The sequence below is a fragment of the Mytilus californianus genome, unplaced genomic scaffold (genome assembly GCF_021869535.1).
Source record: "Mytilus californianus isolate M0D057914Y unplaced genomic scaffold, xbMytCali1.0.p SCAF_4, whole genome shotgun sequence".
NCBI lineage: Eukaryota > Metazoa > Mollusca > Bivalvia > Mytilida > Mytilidae > Mytilus > Mytilus californianus.
This window is the reverse complement of record NW_026262690.1, coordinates 98722873-98745001: the sequence shown is the minus strand read 5'-3', so window position 1 is coordinate 98745001 and position 22129 is coordinate 98722873. Positions and strand designations below refer to the sequence as shown.

General features: G+C 33.9%; 1 protein-coding gene across 2 annotated transcripts in view; it reads right to left on the bottom strand.

The window, feature by feature from the left end:
• LOC127698940 (acetyl-coenzyme A synthetase 2-like, mitochondrial) overlaps positions 1-22129 on the bottom strand; it is a 345845-nt gene that overhangs the window by 252880 nt on the left and 70836 nt on the right. For both annotated transcript variants that reach the window (XM_052202708.1, XM_052202709.1), the window contains exon 5: positions 15106-15258. In XM_052202708.1, coding sequence (XP_052058668.1) covers positions 15106-15258 — 153 coding nt within the window. The remainder of the gene's footprint in view (positions 1-15105; positions 15259-22129) is intronic.

The following is a 22129-nucleotide window of genomic DNA, read 5'->3' as shown; positions in this document are numbered from 1 at the left end:
ATATATAGGGTTCTTTCAAATGCTGAATCTAAACCTGTATTTAAATATTAGATTTTCCCTTTTCAAAAATTATTTATGGGGTTCTTTGAAATGCTGAATCTAACCATGTATTGAGAGATTTTGGATTGTGGGCTCCTTTATCAAATTGGTCCACATTGAGGTCCAAAGGGTCTTAAATTAAACTTTTGTCTGATTTCATCAAAAATTGAATTCTTGGGGTTCTTTGATATGCTGATTATAATATGTACTTAGATTTTTGATATTGGACCATAATAGGTATTTAAATGTCCAATTTCAACTATTTCAGTTCTTAAACCACATTCATTTTGTGTCAGAAACCTATGCTGTGTCAAATATTCAATCACAATCCAAATTCAGAGCTGTTTTAAGCTTAAATGTAGTGTCCATACTTGCTCAACTGTTCAGGGTTCGACCTCTGCAGGAAAATCCAGTTTGCTGTCACTCTGACAGCCTCTTGTTAACATTTGAATGTTTTCATTTTATCAGTTTTATGCATGAAACAGATTATAACGACTTTGATATGTTAACAATAAGATTTGCATCCTCAGTATACGTAGTGGGTGATTTTTTAAAAAACGTTCAACATTACCTTTATATCTTATACATGTATATGTAAACTGTTGTAAATTAAATACTTATCGAGTATTTTGAAACACACTTTGTTATTGTCATATATGTGTATACATGTTTATTTGAAATTTAACTGTGTGGTAGCCCTTTTCTTCGCCCCATATGTGTTTGTTTACTGTATGTCGGTCATGCGAGTGTCCAGAAGGGGGAAGTACAAACTTTATTATTGCTGCTTTTTGTGCATTTTTTATCGTATATCATATATTTATGATAACAATTTTAGAATATATTATATCGAGGCACCTCACTTGCCCTCTCATTGGCGACTAATTATTTGTTAGCTACTGATCTGCATTCTCAAATCAACCGAGGTCAACAACCGAGTGTCCTGGCTTGTTGATTTCAATATTTACAGTGTTTATTGTTTGCATTTATTTTTAGAAAACTTTGTACATGTGACAATTTTATGAAATTATTATATATGAATTGTGTGCTTTGTTTGAACTTTTCTATAATATTCACCGATCATGGGCAATCCCTAGACTTCATTCGATTTTATTTAAATACTTATCTTTATGAATGTATAAATTGAATTACATAAGTTAATATTGACTTCAGAAACTGACTCAACAAAGAATAATTGACCAGGGTTTTCAAGAACAACATGCAAATATTTCAGCATCTCCAAAATTAACATTTTTCCAGAGTGTTTACAAAATGAGTGATCGTGCAGCTTATGTTCATGCTTTAAGAAATAGATCAGCTCGATCCTCATTATGTAAATATTAAGAGTAAGTGCTCATAACCTTGCCATTGAAAGAGGAAGATATTTAAAAGTGCCCAGGGGTCAAAGAATTTATGAAATATGCAAAAGTGACGAAATTGAAAATGAACAGCACACGCTAAGTACTACACTGTAGAGGGTACTCCAGTATCAGATGCCGTACCAATAATTGTCTTTGGTACGGCATGCCGTACCTAAAATTTATATAAAAAATATAAAAAAAAATAGGTTTTTGAACGGGAATAAGAAAGAAAACAAGGTTTTAATAGGAAATAACAAAGATAGAAAATCCTATTTATGAGTGATAAGCAATATACGGTATACATTCATTAATACCGGTTCAATAGAAATAAGAATTTAAGATGTGGTATGAGTGCCAATGAGACAACTCTCAATCCAAGTCACAATGTGTAAAAAAGTAAAAAAATTATAGGTCAAAGTGCTGCCTTCAACACGGAGATTTGAATAACACCGAACAGTAAGCTATAAAAGGCCCCAAAATGACTAGTGTAAAACCATCAAAACAGAAAAACCAACGCTCTAATCTATATAAAAAACGAGAAACGAGAAACACTTATGAACATCAACAAACGACAACCAATGAACAACAGGCTCCCGACTTAGGTCAGGTGTAAACGAGTTAACGAACATAACCTGGTATTAATCAAAGTACGGCATTGTTTTACTTATAGAATCTAAATCTAATCTAACAAAAGATTTTGATAGATTATGGTCATGAACAGTCATAGCACAATCAAAAGCATCATCTAGGGCCTTCTACAATTGTTCTGGCTTAAACATTTCAGAACAATTAAATGACTTTTTATGTATGAATATTATGACTCAGCTATGGGGCATGGAAGAACTAAAGTTAACAAATAACTCTTCAACTCCACTGTTTCGTCATCTAACAAAAAGTGTGAAACTTTAAGTAGATTTTTACACGTGTGTAGAGTAAATTTAATGAAAAAAAGAGCAAATATGCAAAAGTTCCGTGAGACACTTGGTTGTGTATTTTTGTCTGTAAAATCGGAGTTTCACCCTATACAAATTTACAATCTACGGTGTGATATTGAAAAAAGGCTGAAAGTAAGCGTTCCGTGACGAAATAATCTGAAACCAAGCGTTACGAATATACACCGTGGATATTAGTCCAGCAGTCACATAGTCGATTAATTGCTCCCTTTGCCTGATCATTAGAATGGTATATAATGGTAGACCAGCCCTGGCCTCAGCGACTCATTTCTATTTTTGTTTTTGTTTTGTTTTTTTGTTTTTTTTGTTGTCACTGACAGCAAAAAAATAAACAAAAATCAAAAAATGAGTCGCTGGAGCAAGGGCCTAAACAAATATGTATACTAGTTCAGTGATAATGGACGTCATACTAAACTCCAAATTATACACAAGAAACTAAAATTAAAAATGATACAAGACTAACAAAGGCCAGAGGCTCCTGACTTGGGACAGGCGCAAAAATGCGGCGGGGTTAAACATGTTTTTTGAGATCTCAACCCTCCCCTATACCTCTAGCCAATGTAGAAAAAACAAACGTACAACAGTACGCACAGTAAAACTCAGTTTAAGAGAAGTCCGAGTCCGATGTCTGAATAGGAATCAAAAGAAAATAAACAAAATGACAATAATACATAAATGAACAAAGGACTACTAGCAGTTACTGACATGCCAGCTCCAGACCTCAATTAAACTGATTGAAAGATTATGTCCTCATCATATGAAAATCAAGTACAATCCCTCCCGTTAGGGGTTTAGTATCATACCATCATAATATATATGAGAAGAACATAACCCGTATCATGCCAACAACTGGTTTTTTGGAATAAATGTGTTTAATTCCGATGCAAAGACCCTATAAGTGAATCAATATTAAAGCCAAAATATGCTATCTTTAATGACCTGACAACAGTATCGTAACTATATCCCTTCTTAATAAGTCTGTTTAAAGGTTTTGTTAGCTTTTGAGGTGAATATGGACATTTTTGTGCTTTGTAAAGAATATTACCATAAAAGATTGGATGTGAAATACCCGAACGTATAAGATGTCTGCATGTTGAGTTATATTTACGAATGATGTCCTTATACCGACCAGTCTGCTTAAGTCATTCTCTTATCTGAAAAAATGGACAAATTCATTAAAACACTTCATTAGGATATAATGCACATCTTGTAAGAGTTACTTCCCTTATATTGTTTTTAATCATTTAAATTAATTTTAAATTACTGTACCCTTCATTCTTGAAATTAGGTTTTAAATCCAAATGAAACAATATTGACATTTATACAGCATAGATAATAGAATAAAATCTTTAAACTATTAAAAGTATACCATTTGGCCTTAAAGTCCGAATGATTCCTTGGCCTATATCCTATAAATTTTAAGTTCCAGTCCCAATTTATTCCATTGGCAACTTTTATGTCTGACTTTTAAATGCAGAATATTTTCAGTCTGTTTCCTTATGAAAACAGTTTAAATACCATGTATATTATGTTTTTGTTTCATATTTGGGGGGATTGAAATCATAGCACATTGTCAATAACCCACTTTTGTAACCTTGAACAGACAATTTTGAATTACTTATATTACCCTTAATATATTGTAGTCCTATTGTTTTCTGTTAACAAAAATAATTTTGCTTTCAACATCACTGGACATTCCATTTGATTATTTGTTGTATGTACAGAATATCATACATTTACAATTATTTTTGTTTGAATAAAAAGGTCCTCTGTTTTGAATTTTTGATCCATAGTGAACATCTTTCTCCATCCTGTAAGTACATGTAAATGAAATATAAAGCAAATTTACATACAATTACTATTAATGTATATATACTAAATTATTCAAAGCAAAATTAAACTTTGCATTGTTATTATCAACACATGAATACAAATTTGCCAAATAAATTACCAAGAAAATACATATACATGTATTTATTAAGTATTATAGATAATTATGCCCCAGCATTTTTGCTCAATACATGTACATAAAAGTTTCAGACAAAGAAAACATTTCAAAAGTCTTGAAAAATAATTTTTAGGTTTAACAAGGAGCAAATTTATGTTATACCAAAATTAAACCTTTTGATAACATTTTTATATTTAATAGTTTGCATAAACATCATAAGATCATAACATGTCCATTATACAATGCAAGCTGAAATTTATACATTTTGGGGGCACTCACAACCCAGTTTTATTTTGATTTAAATCCTGGAACCACCACTGTCATGACTGTATTGTCACTAAATTGACACCTTGAATTTGACAATATTAATGAAGTTTGAGAAAGTAATATTGTTAATGGATTATCATTTCTAATTAGATTGTGTATATAATCATTGGAAGAATATAACATGTCAGATATAACATGTATTGTAAATTGTAAATTAATTAGTTTCTGGGGATTCATGTAATGCAAAGCAGCATGTGTACAAGCTTTTCAAATGGGTGGGTGATTGGTTAATTTCAATGTGTAAATTTCTTTTATAATTTCAGAGATATGATTTAGAGGATGGCTATATTAGTTAATTTTTTATGGGAAAGATCTGGTACATGTCCATGCAATCATGGTAATAACCGAACATAAAATAAACATTGCTCAAGAGTGGTGACACAGGATGAACATGATTATTCTGTCCAATAAAAAGGAAAGAACAATTGTGTACAGATTGAAAAAAAATTAATAAGCCATAATAGCAAAATAAGAAAATGAATATAATGACCCCTTAAATTCCTCCTACCCACCCACCCACATAGAAATAAAAATTTTCGTACGAGTATGGATAGTGAACCCCCCATTGTCAGAAACAAGTGCTTGTGATTGATTTCCCTTTATATTATGTTAATGTAATAATGAAAGTTTTTTTAAATATTAAATTTTGGTGTATATGAAATGGGATGAGTCTATTAATATTAGACCAGCTATAAAATAGCCAACAGTTGAAGTGAATATGTCTTACATTCTAACGATTTGCAGTGGCGGATCCAGAAATTTTAATAAGAGGGGGCCCACTAACTGCCTAAGAGGGGGCCCGCTCCAGTCATGCGTCAGTGATTCCCAATATAATCAACCAAATTTTTCCCACAAAAGGGGGGGGGGGTCTGGGCCCCCTGGCCCCCATTAAACCTGCCTCTGATTTGATAATGGACTTTTGAGTTGAATTTGAGACGGTCAGCAAAATTCATGTGTCTTTGGGGGAGAAATTACCCCCTTTTTAGAGAACTTACAGTCGGCATTACACGTGATCATCGGTGATTTCAAATTTGATTAATTTTGGTCCGTATTTGCTGTTAGAGGTTTACAATTTTTTATTATCTGAGCACGAAGTGATAGCGTGAATATTTTCCAGGGAGATTGTGGAGAACACTTTGAACAGTTTGAAAACGTATGTTGACAACTTGTGTGGGTATAATATTCCCTGAGACAAGGACGGATACCTAAGACCGAAATCCGAATATAATTCACCAGTGGTTGGTGTAAATAGTTTATTCAATATATGAAAAGGAAATGATGAAAAATGGGATTTCAATTTTCATGTTTCATATAATTTTACACTTTATTTTTGCCATTTAAATCAATTTTTTGGGATCCCACTTATTTGAAAATAATTAACTCGGTATATCTGAAATAATCCTTTACCTTTTATGTTGTGTGGCATTAAGTTTTAGCATCCAAGAATGTCATAAATGCATCTTTACAGCGTGGAATGCCAAATCCAACGTCAAACAATGGCCGCCATTACGTGTTGACAACGTCGTCTAGTGAACCGTATCACTGAGCACCCAAATCAATACTCAGGCGCTTTCGGTTGTCCTACTGGTTAAGAAATAGTTTTGAAGTAAAAAGAATATGAATAGATTGGAACATGTGTTCTAAAGAAACTGTTAAAAAAAGAGTTCAAAAGTGTTCTTATAAATGTAGTAAAATGGTTATTTTTAGAGATTATGAGTTGGATGATAGTGAACAAAATTGCCTTTGCGTTTATGAATATTTCTCTGGGATTCATATTAATAATTCAACAAATATGTCATTATATAATTTTCTTTTATTGCGCAATACGTTTCTGGAACAATTTGATCCCAGTACGTCTCTACGAAAGCCGAGAAGGATCATTCAGAATTCAGAATTCAAAATTCAAAGATAATCCTGTTTTATTGCAGTTGAAATTAAAAACACAACAAATATCCTCTTAATCTTATCACTGGATCTTATACATACCGTAGAATAATAATATAGGTGTCAGACCATCAATTCAAAATCCCTATCTATTCAACCAAATTTTGCAATTTTCACAGCTTTCTAAATATTTTACCTTAAGTTTAACTTCATAGAAACCAGGTATATCCTGAATTGTACATGTATCACCTTTATACATGCCAATTTTCAACCCATGTTTAAAGTCTTCTAAGAAAAAAATGCCCTTCACATAATAAGTTCTACTAAAAATAACCCCAGGTTTTCTGGAAATCTTAAATTAGTATATACTATGGAGCACATTGATCCTCAATTTTTAATGCAAACTCGTAGACAAGTAAATTTTGTCTCAAAATGGTCTAAATATATTTTTCTTTCACCAAAAGTTTCATTTCTGCAAACTTGTTGGTTAGTTTAAGTAAACAATGACATCAAAAGCACTATTAGTAGGCCCGGGCTACTGTGCACAAACAAGCAATGAAACTTTTGAAAGGATATGTGCCGACATTATGTCAGACAAGTGAAACATTTCTTGTTATCACTTATACTCGGGGAGCGTGGGATATCGAGTGTCACTCCTTAGAATAAGAATTTAGAGGACTTTATTTTGACGCAAAATAGGCTCTTTCTTTTTTAAGGGGGGGAGGGGTTGGGGGGGGGGGGGGGGGGAGTGCCAGGTACACCTGGCTTAGGCGAAAAATGTAATGCCTCCACTGAGGTTACCAATGGATGGAGACCGTAGCGATGTTTTTTTGTTCACACAGGGAGCAAATTGAGAATTCTATGCTGTAAGAAATCAAGCATTTCGCATTGTGTCAGAAAAGACATTTTTTTTATATTGTAGAGGACATGGTTACACAATTTTGACATACTATATTTGATTGTTTTATAAAACTGCAACTATTTTTTAGTCCCCTACCGACGAAGTCGAAGGGGACTTTAGGTTTGCACTCCGTCCGTCTGTCTGTCTGTCTGTCTGTCCGTCTGTCTGTCTGTCTGTCTGTCCTTCTGTCAGTCCCGCAAATCAGCTTTCCACACTTTTTTTCTTCATGCTTGAAGATATTGATTTGATATTTGGTATATTGTTTTATCATGACAAGTTACAGATCAAGTTCGAATTTTGTTCCGGTCTGATAATTTAGTCCAGAGTTATGGACCATAACTCTGGACCATATCTAATGTTAGAGTACTATGTTAAACCATATTTCTGTACAAAGGGAGATAACTCATTTTTTAAAAGACATTCATTGTTAAATTATTTGAAGAATTTTTTAGCAGGTTTGTTTGTTATTTAGTATAAACTAATTTTCTGAATGCTATATATATATATACAGAAAAATTTATGAAGAGAAATCCTTTAATTAGATAATAATCTATTTTTATTAATGTATATATTTCAATACATTACATTGTGTAGATAAATGTTGTTGACATTTTATAGATAAGTTACAAATCTATACACTACAAACTGCTCAGAGTCTGAAAAGACCAGTTTTTGTGCTCGACCAGTAAAGTCGAGCACAGATTTTACTCGACTTGTCTCGACAGTACTTAACTGTACTCGACTTTGGTCTCGACTTTACTTAATAAGTCTGATTCAGTAATTGATGATCTTGGTGTAGTCTGAAATGGTCTCGACCAAGGCTAGACCTGTCTCGACTCAGTCTCGACCAGTCTCGACTAGTCTTGACCTTCAAGTTTAGTCTCAACTGGTCTGAATAAGCCCATCTAACTAAATTAAATATTGATCTTACAAAATTCCAGGTTATTTGGTAGTTGGTTCATTGCTGGGAAATTAAAGAAGTAAATTGATAGGTAAAAAAAAGCAAGAATTTTCAGTTTTGACTAAATTCAGATAGTCGTCTTTAATTATTTCTATAACTTTTTCAAATCAACTTGGATTTTCATAAAACTAAGCATTTTTACCTGGTAGGGGACTATGTATTGCCATGCAATACTCTCAGAATGCTTGTTTAAAATAATTATTTACTGATTTATTTCTGTTATTTATTTAACCCCGAAATCGCCTTTGTAAAGGGCGAAAATGTTTTGCAATGTTCCAGGATATCAATTTTACCTAGGGCTTCCGGATTTTTTCATTGCATGTGAACACTGCTAGTGAGAAATCTAGTGTATGATACTAAACCCCTAACGGGAGGGATTGTACTTGATTTTCATATGATGAAGACATAATCTTTCAATCAGTTTAATTGAGGTCTGGAGCTGGCATGTCAGTAACTGCTAGTAGTCCTTTGTTCATTTATGTATTATTGTCATTTTGTTTATTTTCTTTTGTTTCCTATTCAGACATCGGACTCAGACTTCTCTTAAACTGAGTTTTACTGTGCGTACTGTTGTACGTTTGTTTTTTCTACATTGGCTAGAGGTATAGGGGAGGGTTGAGATCTCAAAAAACATGTTTAACCCCGCTGCATTTTTGCGCCTGTCCCAAGTCAGGAGCCTCTGGCCTTTGTTAGTCTTGTATCATTTTTAATTTTAGTTTCTTGTGTATAATTTCGAGTTTAGTATGACGTCCATTATCACTGAACTAGTATACATATTTGTTTAGGGGCCAGCTGAAGGACGCCTCCGGGTGCGGGAGTTTCTCGCTGCATTCAAGACCCATTGGTGGCCTTCGGCTGTTGTCTGCTCTATGGTCGGGTTGTTGTCTCTTTGACACATTCCCCATTTCCATTCTCAATTTTATGTATTGGGGTCATAGATGGCCATAACAATGAAATACAATACATTATAATTATCATTCTTCATTACGTTTTGATTGAATTAACAAACTTAATTTAATAACAAAATATTTTCTTTTTTTCAGTACACAACACATCATATCAGAACAATAATTTTACTTGAGGATAAAAAATTTAATACCTGGAATCAGCAATTTACAAAATGTATATGAAATTTATTAAGAGAGATATATTCATGTACAGAATGGTAACCCCACCAAATAACCCAGGTGGTTCAAGTGAATATTAGCAGATATTTTTGTTGAACTAATGGCCACAGACCACAATTAATTCCCCCTATTAGTTCTTTATAACGTTTTGTCGCATTAAAAAAAATTTACTTCTTTTTTTTGTCAAATCTTTTGTGTGTGTAATGTACAGTACAAGTCCAAAAATATATCCAAGTTTCAGAAAAATTGAACGTTTACATCTTACAAATTTAGCCAATACACATCCATACCCCTATGGACAAGTCAAGAGATGTTCCGAAAACTGTAAATATTACCTTTTTGCACCTGGCCTAATCACTCTTTCCATATCAAAATCAGTTAAAATAAAACATCCAAAAATTTATTTCAGCTCTCTTCTTTCATTTCCACCTTATAAAAACTAAGAAATGTATGAGAAAAGGAAAGAAAAAAAAAGAAAAAATACACTTTAATTAAAGGGAACTATATTCGTGGACAACGAAAAGCGGGACTATTAATTGTGGTCTGGGGCCTAATGCAGGATTAAATAAATGAAGCTTTAGCAGACTATGGGCTCCAAAGTGTAGTAAAAAGAGGATTTTTAAATATGTGAGACTCATCAACATTAAAATGTGCATAAGTGAAATGTTACAATATTTAGTAAAAAATTCAGATTATTGACTCAGTTGTTTTCATGAAATTTTTTATCAAAGCAATATCACTGTTATATAATTAATAAGATTCCATGTTTTATTTTATACTCTTGACAACAGAATATATCTTCCCTCTGGCCTCAAGTGTTTCCCTTTTATTTTGTATGAGTGTAATTTACAGAAAGCTCACTTTGCTTTTGGCGAATTCAAGTTTTGCCTTAACAGAATTATTGGACCTTATTCATGGAAAATTAGACATTTACCCATATGTTGTAGAAGAACTCAATTTTGCTTTAACACTTTTTCAAGAAATTGTATCACAAGGCTAGATTTGATCAAATAATCTCACTTTTGAATATTTATCACATATCACATACTTAAATAATCTAGAATGCTTAGATTGATTTCCTTCACTTTTGCCCTGTTGTTGAGATTGAGTGAAATAATTTAATTATTTTATCCCTATCAATTTGGGGTGGGGATCTGTGTCCCATCGGGACCGGCATTCAAAATTGCATAACTATATCCTATCACAAGTTATGATACAGTCAACCATATAACATAGCCCCTGCCACTGAAAGGAGAAAAGAGGTGCACAACATACAAAATAAATGTGGATAGTGTCCACATGTAGACACAGATGATGCCCCCGCTTGCATATCATATAGTTATAAAAGGACATAACTGAAGAATGGTAAAAGTGATGCTACCCAAATTTGAACTTGATCTGAGTTTTGTGGTAATAAGTATTGTGTGTAAGTCTCTTAACATTTGGTTGAGGCTAACTTAAGTAGAGAACAGAAACTAAAAATTCAGCAATTTTTCTATTTGTAAACACGCATAACTTTAGAACAGTTGTGTATAAGTTTCATAACATTTGGTTGAGACAAACTAAAGTTAGAGAACGGAAACGAAAAATTCTGCAATTTTTATGTTTATAAAGGGACATAACTCAAGAATGGTAAAAGTGTCGCCACCAAATTTCGTATTTAATCTGTATTATGTAGTAATAAGCATTGTGTATAAGTAACATTTGGTTGAGGCAAACTAAAGTTAGAAAACGGAAACAAAAAATTTGTACTTGATCTTAGTTTTGTGGTAATGAATATTGTGTATAGGTTTCATAATGTTTGGTTGGGGCAAACTTAAGTTACAGAATGGAAACTAAAAACTTTGCAATCTTTCGATTTATAAAGGGGCATAACTCAAAAATGGTTAAAGTGACACTACCCAAATTCAACTTGATCTGTGTTTTATCAGTGGAAGTCAAAATTAAACATTGCATTGTATAAAGCATTGATTGTAGTTGATTCAACTGTAATCATGGACAAAGGAAGATAACTCCAATTTTAAAAATTACTTGATATTTAGAAGAAAATAAAAATTTTGCAATTTTTCCATTTATAAAGGGGCATAACTCTAGAACGGTAAAAGTGACGCCACCAAAATTCAAACTTGATCTGTGTTTTGTGGTAATTAGCATTGTGTATAAGTTTCATAACATTTGGTTGAGGCAAACTAAAGTAAGAGAACGGAAACGAAAAATTCAGCAATTTTTCCCTGTGTAAAGGGGCATAACTCTAGAACGGTTAAAGTGATGCCACCAAAATTCAACCTTGATCTGTGTTTTGTGGTAATTAGCATTGTGTATATGTTTCATAACATTTGGATGAGGCAAACTAAAATTAGAAAACAGAAACGAAAAATTCAGCAATTTTTCCATTTGTAGAGGGGCATAACTCTAGAACGGTAAAAGTGACGCCACCTAAATTCAAACTTGATCTGTGTTTTGTGGTTATGAGCATTGTGCATAAGTTTCATAACATTTGGTTGAGGCAAACTAAAGTTAGAGAACGGAAACGAAAAATTCAGCAATTTTTCAATTTGTAAAGGGACATAACTCTAGAACGGTATAAGTGACGCCACCTAAATTTAAACTTGATCTGTGTTTTGTGGTAATAAGCATTGTGTATAAGTTTCATAACATTTGGTTGAGGCAAACTAAAGTTAGAGAACGGAAACGATAAATTCAGCATTTTTTTTCATTTGTAGAGGGGCATAACTCTAGAACGGTAAAAGTGACGCCGCCAAAATTCAAACTTGATCTGTGTTTTGTGGTAATAAGCATTGTGTATAAGTTTCATAACATTTGGTTGAGGCAAACTAAAGTTAGAGAACGGAAACGAAAAATTCAGCACTTTTTCAATTTGTAAAGGGGCATAACTCTAGAACGGTAAAAGTGACGCCACCAAAATTCAAACTTGATCTGTGTTTTGTGGTAATAAGCATTGTGTATAAGTTTCATAATATTTGGTTGAGGCAAACTAAAGTTAGAGGACAGAAACCAATTTTGGGACGTACGTACGTACAGACGGACAAGGGTAAAACTTAATGCCCCCTCCGCTACAGCGGGGGCATAAAAATATTTCATATGGCTAGCTACATTGTATCCTTTGAATATTTCATTGATATTTTGTATGTGTAATTTTTTTTTGTAAGTAGTTATTTATTAAAGGTAATACAGTTCCCTTTCAGTTTGCCTGCTTAAGACTTGATTACAGTTCCAATTTAAAAATAAGAAGTTGGGGTATGATTGCCAATGAGACAACTCTCCACCAGATACCTTATGACGAAAAGGTTCATAAATATATGTATAGATCTCTGACAGCTTTCATCAATGAGCAGAACCAATAACGCATAGTAAGCTACATGTATAAAAGGCCCCTAAATAACATGACATAATACAGGCTGAAAATGAATATTCTGCATCAGTGAGTATGCAAAAGTGAAAATATATTTAGAAAGAAAAGCATGTGTAGCAATGGATGCAAATAAAAAGTCAATCCAGAAAAAAAATCCTACTACCTCACACGTTATGGCTTATGCAGTTTATTCACTAAATTGTCAACAAACTTTTACATACTTCATTCAACTAATTTACATTAAACCTGGGAACAGTATATCTGTCAATATATATGTTCGTGATTAAAGAAGACAAAATAAAAGAAAAGAACAGGGTGAAAGGACCCAGAGCGAACAAGTACTAGTGCGAACAGACCAGGATTCCCTACCCACCACCTACCTAGAATAGCAAATGGTCCTCCCCCTATGCATAGATATATTAATACTAGTCTAATAGTCATTATACATGTTACATGTATATCAATGCCCTAAGAAACTGCACATTGAATTTTTAAAAAGTAAAGTCATGAAGAGTTTAAACCAACACTGCAAACCAGAAATTAAGAATCATGAGCCCCTAAAAATGACACATGCCTTTGACAAAATTACCCCCCCCCCCCTTTTTCAAAAAAGAAACAAAACAAAACACATAACGATAACTGTATTAACGAATGGAAACTTATGGAAAAAAAAAACAATAGCTTTTCTATGGCCTATTCAGATTAGATGTTCATTAAAAACTCATCGGCCGGTAACATACTAACAATATTCACGAAATAAATATGGATCAACGAAGTACGATATCAACAAATCAATCCCATGATGATGTAGGCCTAAAACTGTTAGTTTACCAAGCTCGGCCTGTTTTGGTATAACGTTGATATGAATTCAACATATCGCATGACTTCCTTGGCATTCAGATAAACAAAATTGCTACAAAGAAGTAAAGAATCCAACATTTAATGACATTTACTTTGACATTTTCGGCGACGGAAATTGACAACGTTGGTCTATATACTGACACAACATCGGTTGAGGTCGATTCCGGCAATTCTGCTTCAAAAAGTTCTAGCAGCTAAAGAATTTATTGATGTCTTCAAATATATTTGTTATTATGTTTCAATAAATTCTAGTGGATAATTATTTTTGAGAGTAGAATAGCTATCGTGTACTTCAGAAACAAGGTTTAGGGAGGACCCCGCCCCCATAGTGGGAACCTGAGACTAATATATGTGTTATAGTAGTCTCAGTGGGAACATACAAAATAAAGATGACCGTTCTCCATTTCTACTCGATAGAATTGCCTAATTTTTTCATAACATATACATTATGTACCAAAGATAATTATATGAAAGTATAAAAAAAATCGAGGCGGAGGTTTTTTAGAAACAGCTAATAGTTATAGCAGACCAATTGACGTAATAGAAAAAAAGACGAAAATGGCGCCTTCTTCAATTTCGAAAAAAATCGATTATTTTACAATTTATTGACACATATTGTTATTTTTAAAGGGGTTTTATATCTATTAATTCACTTTTCCATGAGAATTGAGTTAATATTTACTTTAAAAACAGAAACTCTTCCAATTTCTAAATCTACCAACCGTGCAAGGAAAAACCTATAAAAATTTGAGACCCCTACTTTAAAATGGGAACAATTTTTTGCCCTGGCTTGAACACTCATGTTCGTTACTAATTTTTATGCCAAAAACTAGCGAGAATATGATGTAAAAATTTTTAGAAAAAAGAAGGATAGGTATTATTTTGTTCCCATTTTTAATATAGCCATTTTATCCAACAGTGCAGAAAATCAATATCCGAAATTCTATGTTCAGATATAAAAAAATGAGATTTCCTTTTATTTTAATGTTCAAAAATGAAAATAATATGTAAATTCATATATTTTTTTCATATAGATTTGCTTACAATCTACAGTATTTATCGTCGGTACTTTGCCGCAAATGAATGAAAAAAAATATACTAAAGCGCGCCATTTTTCAGTTGACATCGGCCGATGCAAAATAGTCCATTTTCGGCGTAGGACTACTGAGCGCCGCTGAATCACATTTTGGCCAAAAAGGCACATCCGGTTGTCCTACTGAACACAGTTAAATAATAACAATCTTTTAAATGTGAAAGATCATTAATATGTATCAGTCAGAAAAAAGCTTTTTTTGATACCCTTACATATCTTGTGATCTCTCTTGACTGTGGAATACAACAATACAACAATTTGAAATCTAATGATGCTTTACCTTTTGTGTCATGCCAGCATAAAGTAGATAACCAGCTGTTGAATGAGCTAATCCCTTCGGTTTACCAGTAGAGCCAGAGGTATACAACATAAACAGATAATCTTCACTATTCATTTCTTCTGGTTTACATTCACTTGATTCTGATTGCATTTCCTTTTAAAATAGACACAATAAAAATGAAGTATTTAAACATTCTAAACAGTAAGCTGTTCTCTAATACCACTGTAGCAGGTATTATCTTTCAATTCCACCCTTTCCAAAAAAATCAGAAAAAAACATAGTTACCATGTTTTTCTTTAAATAAACAAAGAAGAAAAAGTAAGAGTGCATACACTGAAATGTCTCGACTGCTTTATTGATAATGATTTATTTTATGCTGAAAGCCTTTCATTTGAAGGTTTAACTACTAGCCCGGCAGATTAATTAGATATAAGAAGATGTGGTATGAGTGCCAATATTCAGAAAAATCGTTGTTTGTGGTACAAGCATAAAAATTTGCATGGGTACTCCCCTTATGATACTTGTTTGAAAATATCCGTTAGCCACCTTTTTTCTCAAAATGGCGGCCATTATCCCAATTGAAAAAGAAATATTCTTAACATAAAAGTTGACTTAGTAGTTCCATCTTAGTGGTTTGGGGTCGAATAGTACATTTGGTTTTTAAAGAGAAGCCAAATATATAAAATTAAAATTTTTTGAAGCTCCCAATATCATGCACCTATAGACACAGCTTCCTCTGCCTCATTTTTTATTTTATATATCTGAATTTTCAGTTATATTGTATATTCATTATTTTATTTGTCACAAGCTTACTGTTCACAACTCATATGGCAATACCATTTAATTTGTATATATTTCAAGATTATTTTTAAATTTTATCAAAAATACGTCATAACCAGCTTTTTCAAATTTTAGCTCTACAAGTTTAACTTTGTTTCGACTCTTCTACTTAGAATTTGATTTTCATATATTTTGGCCTGGAACATCACTTTTTTATTAGACATTGTTGGTCGAAAGCACATTTTTGTGCAGTTTGAAAAGAACTGTTGGGGTTTTCTCATCTTCGCTAGGGTGGAGAGGAGGGGATTGGATCATAATCCTTGGCTAGCGAAGATGGGGTTTTCTTTGAAACCGCTGAAAGAATTTATACATTTAGCAGTCTATTGAAATTGTGTAGATAAATATTATCAGAATGTCAAGTGTGAACCCATTGAAATCCAAATATCAAACTGATTGGAACAAATGTTGCCATTGTCAGACAGTCAAGAAAAAAGAAGTTCTAAAATCTCCGCCAACTCACTATTCGTGCAGCAAGGAAAACGATGGCTACTATATGATTGCAACAAACTATTTCCCCTCTTTCAAGCCATCAACCAACTTCCAATTATTTTTAGATCCTATCAGATTAGATGAAAGTGACAAATTGAGACGGAACAATGCCAATTATCACCAGAACTGAAGGTTATTCTTAAAAAAAAACCTAGCTAGACAGGACAAGGAAGAGGGCAGCTAGTAGTAAGAACTCTCCAGATGATGGACAAAGCATGGACAATGGGTCTTGAATGCAGCGAGAAACTCCCGCACCCGGAGGCGTCCTTCAGCTGGCCCCTAAACAAATACGTATACTAGTTCAGTGATAATGGACGTCATACTAAACTCCAAATTATACACAAGACACTCCGCTGGGCTTGATACGACCGCAGAGGTCGAACCCTGAACAGTTGGGGCAAGTATGGACACAACATTCAAGCTTGATACAGCTCTGAATTTGGATTGTGATTAAATATTTGACACAGCATAGGTTTCTGACACAGAATGAATGTGGTCTAAGAACTTAAAAATTTTTAATTTACCTATTATGGTCCAATATCCAAAATCTAAATACATGGTTAGATTCAGCATATTAAAGAACCCCATATATTCAATTTTTGTTGAAATCAAACAAAGTTTTATTTTGGACCCCAACTTGGACCAACTTGAAAACTGGGCCCATAATCAAAAATATAAACACATGTTTAGATTCCGCATATCAAAGAGCCCCAAGAATTTAATTTTTGTTAAAATCAAACTAAGTTTAATTTTGGACCCTTTGGACCTTAATGTAGACCAATTTAAAAAACGGGACCCAAAATTAAAAATTTAAATACACGGTTAGATTTTGCATATCAAAGAACCCCAATAATTCAATTTTTGATGAAATCAAACAAAGTTTAATTTTGGACCCTTTTGACCTCAATATAAACCAATTTGATAGCGGGGCCCACAAATGAAAAATCTAAATACATGGTTAGATTCTGCATATCAAAGAACCCCATATATTCAATTTTTGTTGAAATCAAACAAAGTTTAATTTTGGACCCCAATTTGGACCAACTTGAAAACTGTGCCCAAAATCATAAATCTAAATACATGTTTAGATTTAGCATATCAAAGAACCCCATATATTCAATTTTTGTTAAAATCAAACTAAGTTTAATTTTGAACCCTTTGGACCTTAATATAGACAAATTTGAAAACTGGACCCAAAATTAAAAGTCTTAATACACAGTTACATGTAGATTCGGCATAACAAATAAATAAATGTGGTCAAAGATTTTACAAATCTAATGCACCATACTGTGCACTTAAAGATCACTTCTTGAAATATTTGAAATTTGAAGAAAAAAAAAATATTTGAAGGATAATTCTTTTTAATTTCTGAAATCTGAAATGAGAAAAAATTGACCCCCACGATTTCTTTTTATCCCCCCCCCCCCCTTTTTCCCCAAAAAAATTCTTTCCCTCAAGATATGGTCATAATCTCAATTCAAATTTCCAATGGAGTTTGCAACCATAATTACCCATTTAAATTTACCATAGTGCTAACTTAATCTATTTTATAATAGAATTGAAAATATGGTGTCAAATCTTTCATACGGATTTATTTGTAAAAAAAAAGATAACCCCCCAAAGCAAATCCTAACCATCCCTTTGTGGTATGGAAACTTGTGGTATAATTTCAGAGAGATCCATACACTAACACACAAGTTATTGTGTGGAAACTAGAAAATGCTTATTTTTGGCCCCTTTTTGGCCCCTAATTCCTTAACTGTAGGTACCAAAATCAATCCCAACCTTCCTTTTGTGGTATTGAACCTTATGGTAAAATTTCATAGAGATCCATTCACTTAAACTAAAGTTATAGTGCGAAAACCAATGTGTCTTCGGACGACGACGACGCCAGCGTCATACCAATATACGACCGCAAAAATTTTTTGTGGTCGTATAAAAAGAGAAAAGATCCTTTCTTAAACTTTCCTTGCCAACAAAGGTCTCAATGCCGTCAACTTGGGCAATATCCTTCATCATAAATTAGTTCAATCGAAAAATACCTCCCTATTTTAAAGATCAGACTGTACCAATCATTTCTTATACCTATACCAAACCATTTGCATCTAAAATTTTCAATTATAAACACGTGTTGCAGGATCTCAATATTGACGACTTCAAGTTTAAACCTCCTGATTGCACCTGTACTAGTTCCCCATTCATATATAATCCTGCAGGCCACGTTATTACCGGTGACCTCAACATTATCAATAACACTTCCTTGCGAAATGTGTTATCCAAAGGTCCGAAATATCGTGAGCTTAAATCCATCAATTGGAAACACAACTTCAAAATACTGATGGATTCAGTCGAGGATTATGCCAGGCAATGGGTTAAACGCGAGAAAGAAGACGTAGATACTCTTTCCGAATGGATTAAGGCTGTGAGGTCGTTAATACAAATCAGAACTAAGAAACTGAATGGGTCTATCAATACCCATGCTACGTCATTTTTTAAAGACCCAAATGTTGCAAAACACTTGTCCTACCTCCATGACAAATATGTTGTTGTCCCCCCAGATAAAGCCCCAAACAACATCGTTTTTGTGTGTAAATCACATTACATAAACTGCTTCATAAATGAATTAGGTATTGACAATTCACTTGGAAACTCAACATATACCCCCACGACACTTACTAAAGAGGAAATCCTGGATAATCATAGGTCTGTTCTATGTTTCTTTGGTATTTCACCCAGAGATGAAGAACTGGATCTTCCATCACTGTATTGGATACCTAAACTACATAAGTGTCCTCACAAACAACGGTATATTGCTGGGTCTTCCAAGTGCTCCATGAAACCTCTTTCTAAATTATTAACATCAATTTTATCAGCAATCAAAGCCGGGTTCAAAGTTATTGTGAAACTGCCTTTTCTAGAGGTGGCGTGAATCAGATGTGGATACTAAAAAATTCCAAAGATCTTTTAGAGTACATACAATCTAAGACTCTTTCATCTAGCAACAGTATTAAAACATTTAACTTTTCTACACTTTACACAAGTATTCCCCATTCCAAACTAAAAGACAAATTAAAAGAGTTGGTATTGCTTTGTTTCATAAAAAAGAATGGCCAACGTAGATACAAGTATCTTGTCTTAGGGAGGGATAAATCCTACTTTGTTCAAAATCACTCTGATTCAAACAAAAAATTCTCTGAAACTGACATTATCAAGATGATTGATTTCTTGATTGACAACATATTTGCTACTTTTGGAGGGCGTGTTTTTCAACAAACTATCGGCATTCCCATGGGAACCAACTGTGCCCCTCTTCTTGCCGACTTGTTCCTTTATTGTTATGAGGCTGACTTCATAGAGGAACTTCGTAGGAAGAAAGAAAATAAGCTAACAGTATCCATTAACTTTACTTTCCGCTATATAGATGATGTTCTCTCACTAAATAATTCCAAATTTGGTGACTATGTTGAACGCATCTATCCCATTGAACTTGAGATAAAGGATACAACAGATACAGTTAAGTCTGCCTCATATCTTGAATTACATCTAGAAATTGACAATGAGGGTCGGTTGAAAACAAAACAAAAGACAAAAGAGATGATTTCAGCTTCCCTATTGTGAACTTTCCATTTCTATGTAGCAACATTCCAGCAGCGCCTGCATACGGAGTATATATCTCCCAATTGATACGATATTCCCTGGCTTGTATTTCCTATCATGATTTCCTTGATAGAGGGTTGCTGCTCACAAGGAAGCTATTAAACCAAGAGTTCGAAATGGTGAAGTTGAAATCATCACTTCGTAAATTTTACGGACGCCATCACGAGTTGGTTGACTGTTATGGAATATCCGTTTCACAGATGATAGCGGATATGTTCCTAATGTTGTAACTACAATCCCGTTCCCTTTTCACGAATGTGACCTACAGAATTAGTCTATTTACCGGGTTTGTACTAACATGAGCAACACTACTGGTGCCACATGTGGAGCAGGATCTGCCTACCCTTCCAGAGCACCTGAGATCCCCCCCCGTTTTTGGTGGGGTTCGTGTAGCTTAGTCTTTAGTTTTCTATGTTGTGTTTTGTGTACTATTGTGTGTCTGTTTGTCTTTTTCTTTTTTAGACATGGCGTTGTCAGTTTATTTTCGATTTATGAGTGTGAATGTCCCTCTGGTATCTTTTGCCCCTCTTTTGCTGCTCATTATGATAATTGTAAAACACGCTTCAATGAGTTCCTGAAAGAGCTGGATACAGATGAGTATTTTTTTTATCAGCCAATCTAGAAGAACAAGACAGATTTCTTTCGGCAAAAGCCAGAACTGAAAACGGGTGATTCAAAGGAAAAAAAAATCAGCAATTTTTCCATTTGTAAAGGGGCAGAACTCTAGAACAGTTAAAGTGACGCCACCAAAATTCAAACTTGATCTGTGTTTTGTGGTAATAAGCATTGTGTATAAGTTTCAAAACATTTGGTTTAGGCAAACTAAAGTTAGAGAACGGAAACCAACTTTGGGACGTACGGAGGGACGTACAGATGGACAAGGGTAAAATTTAATGCCCCCTCCGCTACGGCGGGGGCTTAAAAACGGCTGTCATCTGTTCTCAACACTTTTCATATCCTGTCAGTCTAGAAATTGTGACCTGAAGGAATTTTTCTGCTGACTAAGTGATAATGGTAATCTCAACAGCTGTCAGAAATCGCAGCTTGCGACAATTCTTAAGACTCACTTTACTCCTGCAGCTCCTTGGTCGCATTTGGTCAATGACAAAACTTGAGGTGGATTCCTATACATGATATAAGTACATCAATTAGTCTTCTACTTTTCCACATTTTACTGGCTGATGTCATATCTGCATTCCGTGGTACATGAGTATGAGTTTGAGTGCATGGCAAACATGGAATGTATGCCCTGATGCATCTACTGTTTTTATAAAACTCAGTCAATACCCACCAACAATTGACAAAGGAGATCATTATATTCTTGAGAGGTTCCTAGTCACTTTGTTTGACAGATCTAGTGCCACTGATAGTACTGATTGAAGCAAGACTGGAACTGTTTGCTCGAACACAACACAACACAAGCAGCTCTTATTCAACACGTTAAGTGTGATGCATACCGAGCAGGTTGCATATGGGGCCAATCAACTATATGTCAGATGGAAACCGAAAGCCCTGCTGACTGGGGTTGTAAAAAGCAAGATGACATGTGGCAAATCTTTTGGACAGCACTTCCGCCAATTGCTCAGAGTTGCCAACAGCTGACGAAGTGTGGCTGCACAACTGAATGTCACAGCAGGTGCAAATGTAATCGATTTAGTCTCCCTTGTGCAGCTGTGTAATTTGCAGGTGTGAAGGCTAGAATTTATTCATAGACAGGACTTGTTCTTTAATTTGAGAGATGTAAAGAGAGAAAAAACTAGAGGTTCTCAAGAGCCTGTGTCGCTCACCTGATTCTACTTTGGTTTTGGAAATGATGTAAAAATAGATTAAAATCATAACAGATACCCTAATAATGAGCGAGGCCAAATTTGGTTTAATATTGGCCCTGTAATTTAATAAAAAATACTGGTGGCCATCTTGAACAGTAAATCGGCAACAAAGTAGCAACACTTCATCAGCACCTCATAAGAAACATTTATGCCATGTTTGGTTTCATTCCATTCAGTGCACCTCTAGAAGAAGCATTTGTATGTATTTC